The sequence below is a fragment of the Rattus rattus genome, chromosome 4, assembly GCF_011064425.1.
Source record: "Rattus rattus isolate New Zealand chromosome 4, Rrattus_CSIRO_v1, whole genome shotgun sequence".
NCBI classification, from domain to species: Eukaryota; Metazoa; Chordata; class Mammalia; order Rodentia; family Muridae; genus Rattus; species Rattus rattus.
In genome coordinates, this window is record NC_046157.1 from 49,223,035 (window position 1) to 49,235,237 (window position 12,203).

The 12,203-nt window shown below is 47.8% G+C and overlaps 1 protein-coding gene across 1 annotated transcript in view; it reads left to right on the forward strand.

Annotated features, from left to right (window-relative positions):
• Erg (ETS transcription factor ERG) overlaps positions 1–12,203 on the forward strand; it is a 101,219-nt gene that overhangs the window by 45,074 nt on the left and 43,942 nt on the right. Inside the window, 1 exon segment of the mRNA XM_032899365.1 lies at positions 6,887–7,104. Coding sequence (XP_032755256.1) covers positions 6,887–7,104 — 218 coding nt within the window.

Here is a 12,203-nt window from a genome sequence, read left to right on the forward strand (position 1 = left end):
TGTATTCTTTCTAGCCTGTGGGGTTCTAGGGGTGAATCCTCTCATTCTTTTTTACTGCCTGCTCCCTCCGAGCCTTCCTTTTTCTAGGTCATTCTTATCTTCAAGACCGGGCTAATGATAGGCTTAGTGTGTGTTTGTATCAAAACTGACAACCTGAGCTCCATCCCAGGGACTCTGTCTTAGTTAGGGTTTTACTGCTGTGAACAGGCACCATGACCAAGGCAACTCTTATAAAAACACATTTAATTGGGGCTGACTTACAGGTTCAGAGGTTCAGTCCATTACCATCAAGGCAGGAGCATGGCAGCATCCAGGCAGGCATGGTGCAGGAGGAGCTAACGTTCTACATCTTCATCTGAAGGCTTCTAGCAGAATACTGACTTCTAGGTAGCTAGGATGAGGGTCTTAAAGCCCACACCCACAGTGACACATGTACTACAAAAAGGCCACACTCACTCCAACAAGGCCACACCCACTCCAACAAGGCCACACCTCCTAATAGTACCACTCCCTGGGCCGAGCCTATACAACCCATCACAGACTCTTGTGGTAGAAGGAGAACCTCCACATATGTTTTGTACGAGGGAGCACATATACTTACCCACAAATTAGTAACTGGATTAAAACAGTTTAAGACAGGGCATTTAAGAACTCTGCTACATACTGCCTCTATCCACCCTCCTGCTTCTGGTGGCCGCTAGGTAGAGGCTAGTGCTAAGCTTTGGAGAATAACCCTACCTACAATGCATAGGTCCAGTTTCTACATTGCCGTCACTGTGAACACCACACCTCTTTCCAAAACCTCATTTCTATTTGTAGGCAAGAATGGTAACTGGGTATAAGGGGCTGTTGTGGAACTGAGCGATTCTGTCCCATACCTCAAACATGTCACCCACGATGACATACAGCACTATTCTGCATTCCCTCTGAGCAGAGGCCATGATGGTTGAAGCACTGGACATGACTCATTCTAAGACACAGTTGGGCTCCAGAGCTGGGAAACCGTGGAAATAATGTGGCTTAATCAAGAGTCAGTGTTCTGTCTTATTCCTTGGTGGGTCAGGTGTTTGTGAACACGGTCAAATGATAATATTGTACTGATGGTGGTAGGAAGAGGCTGCATAGTTCGTGTCAGGGTATGTATGGAACAGCTCTGTGTTGGAATATTATGGGATGGGAGCTCAGGCAGGCAACCGCCATTGGTGAGGATGAGACTGGATTCCAGGGTGGGTGCATGGCTCTCATGCTAGGGCCTTAATTATCAAACCATGATTTCCCACAAGCTTCGAGGACTCTGGAGATGGTTTTGGAATCTGCCTCCCTAGAGGTTGACAGCTGGATGTCTTCCGAGCTTGCAGAAAGCATGGATGGTCATTCTCCTGCCCTCACGAGTCCTTCTGTGAGACAGCTGGTCATTCTGTGAGGTTTTCTGCCTGTCAGCACTTCACCGTTCCCAGGTCTTTAAGCAAACTTAAGTGTGGTGGATACTCTCTATGAATAATGGAGTATTTTCCTGGACCCTGGCAATCACAAATTAGAAACAAACTTGGGCCGAGACCCTGATTGTCTAGCATTCGGTGAAATCAGCCTAACAAAGCAGCCATCTGGTACAGAAAACATTGTGTCTCTGTGTGTCTATGTCTCTGCGCTTGTCCGTCTGTTTCTGTCTGTCTCTCTGTCCCTGCCTCTGTGTGTATCTCTCTGTGTGTATGTGTGGTCTGTGTGTCTGTCCATCTCCCTGTCTCTGTCTCTCTGTATATGTGTATCTGTCTGTCTGTCTCTCCACCCATCTCTGTCTCTTTGTTCACTCATTTCTCTCTTTCTCTCCACCCATCTCTCTCTGTCTCTCTGTATGTGTGTGTGTGTGTGTGTGTGTGTGTGTGTGTATGGTGTGTGTGTGTGTATGTATAATGTGGAGGTCAGAAGTCAGTGTTGGTTCTTCTTTAATTGTGCCACTGGTCAGGAGGCCCAGGGAGACTCACATCTCTACATGCTCAGCGCTGGGTTTGGGGACCACCACAGCTGGCTTATTATGCAAGTATTGAGGGTCCAAATGCCGTCAATCTTTATGCTTGCACAGCAAACCTCTGCCCTCCCCCACCCTTCTCTCTCATGTCACCCTGAAGTCTTCCCCTGGAAGTGTCCCTGAGCATCTCAAGTGTGAAGTTTTTTCCTTTTTGTTTCTTAGTGATTTTGGAAGTTTTTTAGTATCCAAATAAGGTTTCTTGGACATATATACTTGTTTTGATATTGTGGTATAAAATAGAATCTAGCTAATATTTTCCTATTTCTGAACTGTTCCTTTTCTTGAGGTTTTCCCAGGGACAGGACCGAAATGAAGATGGTCCTGTTGCTGATATTGTTAGTACTCAAGGAAGATTAAACACCTGGGTGTCTATGCACCAGTACCTTTTTTCTCTGGGGGGCAGTTTGGTTAAAATTTCTAGGCTTCTTTTAAGATCATAAAATGGCCTTGGGAGGCAGCCACTAGCCACACCAAACTACCCCAACTTTCCTGGAGCAAGAGAGCAGACACCCCCACACACTGACACACGTTGATTTGAAGTGCAAGCCTTTTTATAGCAATGCGGAGGCGGGAGTATTAAATTATTGGGTTGTTATTTTTGCCAGATTTTGACTGCTGTTGAATTTTGGGTTCAGAAGAAACCCCAGTATCTGCCAAGCCCTGGGGCCATAGGGTGTCACAGAATAGCCGTATCCATGTTGTCTGAAGCTCTGCAGACAGACCTCTGGGCAGGTAGGGAGAGGACAGTGGGTAGGCAAGATGGCCAGCTAACAGGAAGGCAGCCAGGAAGCAGGGGCATCAAAACCCAAGGTCAAAAAATCTCCCCAGGGCTGGAGGAACCCCTGTTTTCCTGGGCTCCACTCAGCTCTCCTTTCTGGTGTCTACCTGTCAAGTTCAGTTCTCACCTCCTTTGAAGCAGCTGGTCTGGCCAGCAGGGAGAGGCTGACGGTTGTACAGGGCTGTGTCTTACCATTCTGACTTGAAAGTACATAGTTGAACTGGGCACAAAGTTGTTCGAGTCTGTGGCTGGCTTGTCTGCTAGTGGCTAAGTTCAGTGACACAGGGCTCAGAATCTACTCAGACAACATGGCTTTGTCAGGCTTCAGCAGGCTTTGTCTGTTTGTTTTTATTTTTTTAAAAATCTCCCTGGGTTGTGTGTGCATGTGTGTGTGTGTGAGTGTTTATGTGTGTGTGAGTGTATCTCTGTGTGTCATGTGTATGTGTGCTGTAGAGTGTGTGTGCAGTAGAGTGTCAGTGTATGTGTGTGTTTGCATATTATTTGAGGGGCACTTTTGAACTTCTACTTAGAACAAAACCCATATTTTACCCCCTTTGAAGCATTTATCTGAAAGCTTCAATCTTTTTAGAACCCTTCCTCTCATAAAATGGAGCAGCACAGCGAGTGGCTGGCTTATATTGCTTTCCTCATTTTTACACAGCTCTGACCTGGAGAAGAATATTCCAAGAGAAGAAAGGACGTGTACCCTTCTTATCGCTAGCATTTAAAGGCTTTCCCCACTTAGATCGATCTCAATTAACTTTGATTTCTTTCTTTAGAAAAACCATGTGTTGAAATTATACTTTGCCAGATGTGAGGGGCTTCCTTTCCATTCACACACTTAGGCCTCATTTCAGCTGGGGTACTCGGTTCTCCCCCACCAATCCTGCACCTCATTTAGTTCCCCAGTGGCTTTGTTTACAAGAATATCTTACCTTATCTTGAGAATAAAAAAACTTTAAGTTACTGTTTTTTTTTTTTGTTGTTGTTCCTTTTCAAGACCTCTATGTTTAAAATATGCAGCCTCCCATCTTGCCAGTCCCTTCTGTGTAGCCCGTGTTTGCCAGTGTCTGATAGAATTCACTGTTTATTCATGAGCCTTCTCCTCAGAGAGCCAAAGGTAACATTACACAGTATGTTATTCTCTACGAGTCTTGCTGTTTGAGTCCTTGTGCCCAGCAAGGAGCAGGGGCAGCTGCCAGCCTTGCCTTCTGTTTTGAGTGTGCAAACCATCTACATGACCGTAATGGGGGGAGTACCTGCCCAGGAAAAAACACTCAAGGTATACAGCCCAGCTTCAGTGGTTTGTTGGACTTTGGGGGACCTTTAAATCCTATAGCACTGAGATTAGAGTCCTTAACTCATACATCCAATGGGACAGGAAAGACTGACTTATAACCCCTAACATCTAGGAAGCCACTGAAAACCCCCATCTTCCCAGGCTGCACCTTCGTGTCCTGTATGTGAATATGGTTGTGTGGCATAGGTAAGAAGCCCACCCTACCGTGAGCTTACTTCTGGCTCTCTGGCTGACACAACACGCCATTTAGTTTCTGTTCAAACTCCAGCCACTGGTATTGTCCAAAGTGTCACAGAACTCTCACAGATTGAAGCCAAGGGTGGACTTCATGTGTGTGCAAATGATACTGTATTTATGTGTGTGCAGATACTGTATGTGTGTGCAGATGATACTGTATTTATGTGTGTGCAGATACTGTATTTATGTGTGAGCAGATACTGTATTTACGTGTGTGCAGATACTGTATTTATGTGTGAGCAGATACTGTATTTACATGTGAGCAGATACTGTATTTACAAGCGTGCAGATACTGTATTTATGTGTGAGCAGATACTGTATTTACGTGTGAGCAGATACTGTATTTATGTGTGTGCAGATACTGTATTTATGTGTGTGCAGATACTGTATTTATGTGTGAGCAGATACTGTATTTACGTGTGAGCAGATACTGTATTTATGTGTGTGCAGATACTGTATTTATGTGCAGATGATACTGTATTCATGTGTGTGCAGATACTGTATGTGTGTGCAGATACTGTATTCATGTGTGTGCAGATACTGTATGTGTGTGCAGATGATACTGTATTCATGTGTGTGCAGATACTGTATCAAGAGGCAGGCAGAGAAGTTTCTTCACCTGCTTCTTTGGCATTGGCTCAGCAGAGTCAGTCAGCCCAGGAAGCCAGTGCATGCAGGAAACAGATTCCTGGTCCTCAGAGATGAGATGGATCAGTGAAATCCACATGGAGCGAGCCAGGGTGGAGGGGAGGTACTTGTGAAAAGCTATGGTTTTGCTATGCCTGCCGGAACTTCATCTTCCGTAGGGAGCTGTGTAAAACTCAGCTACTGAAAGTGAACAGCAGATCTACTCACTTTAAGGTCCCCACCTGAAGAATGAGAACAGGGTGCCGATGTGGACACATTTCCCAGTGAGACCAAGAGTCAGCAAACAGGTGTGACAGCGCACGAGTGTGCACCCTCAGAGTCCCTAGTTTGCCTTGACCAGCTCTCTCACAGTTAGCTCAGCTCAGTCCTGGGTCATGATGAGAAGGGTTTCTGTGGCCTTTCCTCCACCTCTCCTCTGGCTCCAAAGTTCAGTTTAAAAAGTACCTGGGGCTGGGGAGATGGCTAAGAGGCCAAAGTGCTCTTTGTAGAAACATAAAGACCTGAAATCATATTTCTAGCACCCATGTACAATCCAGACATGACAATGTACACCTGCAATCCCTACACTGTGAGGCAGAGACAGGAGAATGCTGCGATGCTCACTCATTAGGAATTCAAACTAACCATTGAGCTCTGGGTTCAGGAAGAGTACCTGCCTCGAGATTAACATGAAGAGCAATGTAGGATACCTTCCATCAACCCATGGCCTCTGAGAACACAGTGTTGTTTGAAACACACACACACACACACACACACACACACACACACACACACACTCGGGGAGCAGAATGGGAGGGGGAGGGGAGGATGTGGGAGAGAATGGGGGGGAGGGAGGACCAGGACCTTAGGCCTTCTCATTAGTTGATAACCATGCTGAGCGGGCCTAAGGCACAGTCATGAGTTGTATTATGGAGGGACTTTTTCTTGTTCTAGAAACTAAAATCAAATTGTTTCATAATTACATGGGGTAACTATACAATGTACCAATCAAGTAGCTGACATTTCTCAGTCAAGTCTGCCTTTGCTGGTTTGCTCGTAGATTCTAACCAGAATGTGGGCTCATCACCTGCTTAAGCAGAGAAGAATGTCCCCACTGGGACAGTTTTTTTATTCTCACAAAATAATAAAAATATCAGGGAGGGGTGGAGAGCACACAAGCTAGCTCTTTACTGATCTATATCTTTTAAACATCCTGGTATTTGGAGGCATCTGGGTAATTCACAGCTCTTTCTTTCTTTCTTTCTTTCTTTCTTTCTTTCTTTCTTTCTTTCTTCTTTCTCTCTTTCTTTCTCTCTCTCTCTCTCTCTTTCTTTCTTTTTTTTTTTTGCTTCATTTACCATCCAGATGTTCACCATCATGGAAGTGTTGTTTGAAACCCTATTCGGCTAATAACATAGAGTGGAAAAAGCCTCCTTTGGTGTCGTGTCTCCCTTCACTCTTCCGAGGACCTCTACCTCAGAGGCTCCTGGAGCACAGGGGGTCCCACCAGATGCCTAGGTGTCAGCCTTCACAGTTCCTTTTCTAATCCCCGTGACTGTTCTGCGCTCTGTCTGCTTGAATTATAGATTGCATTTGTCAAATAATGACACATGCAATTGGATGTCTTCTAAGACCTTTGAAATTCAACTTCCTTGTGTTGAGATTAAAGTGTGTACTGTCTGCCTAGCACAGGCCGGGCTAGGGTGCTGGAAACCTGCAGCTTAACGTTTCTGGGCTGGGCAGCTCCGACTTCTGCCGGGTGCACTGAAGAAAACAAAGAAACTTTGTTTTCTCCTCTCTGGTGGGAAGTAGAAAGGCAACTATGTAAAGTGTGGTTACCTAAATGTTGGTAATGACTCTCAGCACCACATCACTGTCCTCTGGGATGTCCTGAGTCTGCATTTGTTTCTTCGTCCAGGAGGCCTTGTCAGTTGTGAGCGAGGACCAGTCACTATTTGAGTGTGCCTACGGAACGCCACACCTGGCTAAGACAGAAATGACCGCATCCTCTTCCAGTGACTATGGCCAGACATCCAAGATGAGTCCCAGAGTCCCACAGCAGGACTGGCTGTCTCAACCCCCAGCCAGGGTCACCATCAAGATGGAGTGCAACCCTAGCCAGGTGAACGGTTCCAGGTAAGCATTGCCGACCTTGCCTGTCCTGGATTTCCATTCTTCCCGTCCTCTGAGAAGGGTGGCTTCTTTGCGATGCTGCAAGGTCTCTCAGAGAGCAAGGCCACTAACGGGTAACATGGGGGCACTTCTAGGAAAACTTACCGTGGTTTGCGCTGAGGACAGAGGCTGCAAAACCAGTAGTGTATTTACCAAGAACTGTCTTTGAAGACCCACTGCTCAGTTCTGTTTCCCAGGTGCGATGGCTATGTGGGAGCGGGGCTTGCTCACATGTGGCTGACCTCAATTTTGGGGGGTCTATTTGCCTGGAAAAAACTGCAGTCCTATGTTTCTATGGAGACAACAGTATCAGCGGGTGGCCAGGTAGTGTAGCATCTGACCAAGCCACTTGATTTTGCTCACGGGTCCCCCTTGTATGCATACACAGCCTCAGCCCGCTGTGCCTGCTGTTGCTGTCCCGTCTTAATGCATACCGCCCTGGTCTCAAGGCAAGCTCCTCAAATCTCCCATAGCTGCTGCCTCTTGAGTTTGCCAAGGGAGTGTGGCTGGCACTTGGGATACTGTCACACCATCCCTGTTAATCCAGAGCCTTTCATTACACAGAGGCTCGAGAAGTGGTGCAAAGGCTAGAGAGACTGATCAGTGGGTGACATGTGGGTGGCACGAGCATGAAGTTCTAATCCCCCAAACCTGCATAAAGCTAGGAATAGTAGCATATGCCTGTTCTCCAGCAAGGAGATGAGATCCAGGCATCCTGGAAGCCGGTGGGCCAGCTTACTTGACATAAACCCTGCCAAACTATAAGAAGACCCCATCTCAAATAAGCTGCAAGGTGAAGGTGGACTCCTAAGGTTGGCCTCAGAATTCCTTAATATATACTAAGGCATAACACTCCAGGAGAGGGAGGAGTGCGAGGGGGAGGGGAAGAAGGAGGGAGAGGAGGAGGGAGAGGGAGAGGGGGAGGGGGGAGGGAGAGGTGTGGGTAGTAGCATTCATTTCTATACTATTCCGTAGTATAGAATACCCAGGGGAATGAATGTGAAACCCTGAGACAAAAGCAAGATGATTTATTATTTCTTAATGCCCTCCAGTCTCCATTTATGCACAAGGTCCTACGAACAGTCTCCACTTTCTTGTTCCTCACAAATACAAAGTCCCTTTATACCTAGTAGATCACTGATGCCCCGATCGCCACTAAGGGGAATGCCTTTCCCATTTGATGGAAAAGGAAAGCGCTGAGCAGGCATTGGCTGGCCAGCCCACTTAAAAGGACTCAAAGTTTGGATGGAAATCAAGAGTGCTGGGCTCGACATCCAGAACCCTTTTCACCCTGCAGCTATGAGAGGGCCTCTTTGTTACACGTGTGTCTCAATGCTAAATATGTTTAAAGCCTTGTGTTTCATAAGTGCTGGAAATCATTGCGTCAGCTGCCAGTGTGGTGTTAACACAGGTGTCAATCACAGCACTTCCAAGAAACTGTTAGTGGCGTGGCACTGGGCTGCATGGGGAGGTGGGCAGTCCTCAACTGGCTCTTACTCTGAGTAGGCAGTCATTTCTGTGTCTGGCTTTCATCCACACTTACTTGATGGTCTGTCTGTTTGCTTGCTTGCTTTCTTTTTGTTGGTAAGTTTTTTGGAGACAGAGTCCCACTGTGAAACTCAGGCTGGCCTTGAATTCAGGATTTACCTGCTTCCGACTTCTAGGTTCTGAGAATGTGGGTTGTACCACACTAAGAATTGCTGGAGTGGAGGCAGGGGTTGGGAATGCCCATCATCCACTGAGGGCCTCAGTGCTGGCCTAGAAGCTGAGAACTGGGCGTGGCTCACATGCAAATGAGCAACAGCAGGAGAGCTCAGTGATTGGCTGTGTTGATTCCCTGCATCCTTCAGATCAGCCAAGGACTTGGCCCATCTCCTGGTCCCAGCTTAATGGCTTCTCCTAACTGCCCTTAACCTAGGCTTACATGTCTTCCTGCAGACAGACAGACAGACAGACACACACACACACACAGAGGGGAATGGAATGGATGGGCAGACAGACAGACAGATACAGATATACCCTCTGAAGCCAGGTTCAAAAGCTGGACCCTGGCTATGACAAATGGCTAGTTCCTGCTGTCGAAGTGGCTTCATGAGAGACCTGCATTTTACAGCCTTGTTCTTGCCAGAGCAAGGCCCAAACATATCCCCATGGTGCAGAGCTCTCGGCTCTGACTTTCTTGGTCCGTCCCTAGCCATCCACTAGTCACTGCATAGGAACCAGCAGATGAAGAAGAAGAGAGGGACAGTATGGCAGGATTCTGTGGAACCTCAGGCCCTCCATGCTAACAAGCCTCTGGAATAAGACTCCAGGATCAGGGTGAGCAGGGTAGCCATTCACACTGTTCCTACAGAACATAATAAATGAAGGGCAGAGAGAAAGGAGCTACTGCTGTGGGAGCCGGTGGGGAAGTCCCTGTGGGTTTGGCTTGCCCATCCGGATGCTAAGTGTGAATTGTCCTGTAGACACTCAGCTTCAGGGTTCAGTGGTAACCCTGTCTCTCCCCCTTCTTCACTCAGCCCTCCCTCCGAGGAACCTCCCCTGGGATTTGCACAACGGGAGCCTGGTGGTGTACAAAACTGAAACCATCTGCTAGCACTGTACACAAAGGGTCCCACGGTGCACCCGTCTCTCCCAACTGCCGGCCTCCCACAACTCCAAATGCAGTGGGGAATCCGTGGCTCCCTCTAGGCTGGCCACAGAGGCCAGAGATAGTGTACCCTAAGGCGTGGCCACACCAACTGCCTGCCAGTGCCAGGTGCTGGGGCTCTGCCCGGCAGGCTGCATTCCCCTGCTCTGTGCACCTCTGGTCCTGGGCAGCCAGATCCAACAGCTGCCATGGGCCGTGCTTTTCCTGCCACCTGTGTTAGCATTTCTTCTCCTTTTTTGCTTTTATTTTAAGATTCATACAGATGCATATTACACATTGAGCCTATGCCCCAGATGCCTCTCACCTTCTTTTCTTGGCTCTCCACACTCTTTTGCCAATCTGGACAGTTAGATTTACACTTTTATGTCATGTGTGCCTATGCGGTTTTTATGCATTGGTACAAAATCTGTAAGGACCACAAATGACAGAGAATGTGAAATCTGTCTTTCTGAGAAAGACTTGTTCACTCACTATGATTATTTCCAGTTATCGCATTTTTCTGCAAACTACATAATTTTGCTCTTTTTGTGGATTGAAAAATATCCCATGTGTTTTTATACCATATTTCCTTGGTGGCCTGCCTAAGGACCCACAGATACTAGCACTTTGTGAGCGGGGGTCCCAAGCGGGGCGCTCTGTTTCCAGGCTTGTCCCCAAACCTCTTGGAGCCATGAACTCATCAATTCTGTCAGATGAGGGTCTCCTTGGGGTGGTGCTTTCAAAGCGAGGTCCTGAGCCAGGACCTGGGGACAAGAGCTCAACCTACGGAGATCCCCAAACTCTGGAATTACAAGGGATGTCGGCCAAGTCTGCCCAGCAGTTGGAACACCGCAGGGCGCTCTGGTGTTCTGGTGGCTGAGAGGTACCGCTGTGGGCACCATTGGAGGAAGGGAGAAACAGTCACCCAGTATCCAGGTGCAGGGCCAGTGAGTGGGGTCAGCTCAGCAAGCTGTGCTGGAGTCTGTCTGTCTGTCCGTCCGCATGGGGCAGCATCTCTTGTAACTCACTCCAAGGACCTCTCAGGCCTGGCAGAGTCAAAGAGGTGAGAGATGATGTTCCTTGGCCTTGCCTCTCTTGGTGCAGCCTGGGAAGAGAAATCACATGGGCCCCACCTCCCCCCAGCCTGTGGTTGGATAAGGAGATGCTTTTGATGTGTTAAAGTATTTGTTTATTTAGCTTGATACAGAGTCTCCTGTATCCAAAGGCTGGACTTAAAGGTTTGATGTGGCTGAGGGTGACCTTGAACCCTTGCTGTTCCTGCATCCACGTTCAAAGTGGCTAGAATTACAGAAAGTGCCACCACACCCCGTTTATGAAGTATTGGGAACTTAACCTAGCACCTCATGTACGTTACGCAAGTAAGCTATCAACTGAGCTGCACTTCCTGCCTCATGCTATGGTATTTTAGCAGTGTGCCCTGTGAAGTGTGGTAAAGGTAGTCAAAAGGGGAGTGGGTCACTTGATTGGCCCTCTGACCTCAGACATTATGGTTATGTCACACATTCAGCTGAGTTTGTTAAGCACCTACTATATGCAGTCACTGTTCCAAAGACATAGCAATCAAGTCCTTTGCTGCTGGCTTTCTAAGGGAAGAAGGCCACCATTCCATCGGCTGACTTGTTAAAATACAGAGCAGGGTTGATCAGAGCAAACCCTAAGGAGAAAAGTAAGACAGTTCCAGGCAAGGTTTATCTCGTAGAAGTTGACATTTGGTTAAAGACCCAATGACAGAGAAGGAGCCCTCTCGATTGCACAGTGGAGAATATCCCAGGTTAAGGGAATGCTCTGTGCAAAGGCCCTGTGGTTAGCCAGAGACACTGTAAGACTATAAGAGGGCTGTCCACACATAGTGATGGGGGGTGGGCGGAGATTGCAGAACATGCCTGAGAAGAACATCAGATTCAATGGGGAGCCAGCCTGGATGCTTGCAGGTGAAGGAGACCTGAGTTACTCAGAGTCCACAGGTCTTCCTGGTGCCTGGGCTGAGGCTGAGAACCTGATGCTCATGCAGGGTTCTGGGGTGTGCTGTCCTGGGGCTCTGCAGAGGAGCAGAGTGGTGGAGGGCAGGAAGAGGCATTGCAGGTTACACACGCTCTGAAAAGGGAGGGGGTGTGCTCTGCTAATGGGATGAGCCGTGTGAGGAAGGGAGGAAGCCAGGACAGGATAGAGACTATAAACCAAACACACTGTAGACAGGCCAGAACTCGGAAGCACCCTGGCTCACAGCCCAGGTTCCTCTTGGGTGACAGCCTTCACACCATGACTTGGCTTCGACCAATACCAGGTAAAAGGTCAGGGTCAGGTTCACCTGCCTCTGTGGGTGTAGCAAACATTCATCCATTCCACCAAAGGGTCCTAGCATAGGATTTTTTAATCTAGTGGGAGGCTGGCACTGTCTGAAAGGTGTGTGTGT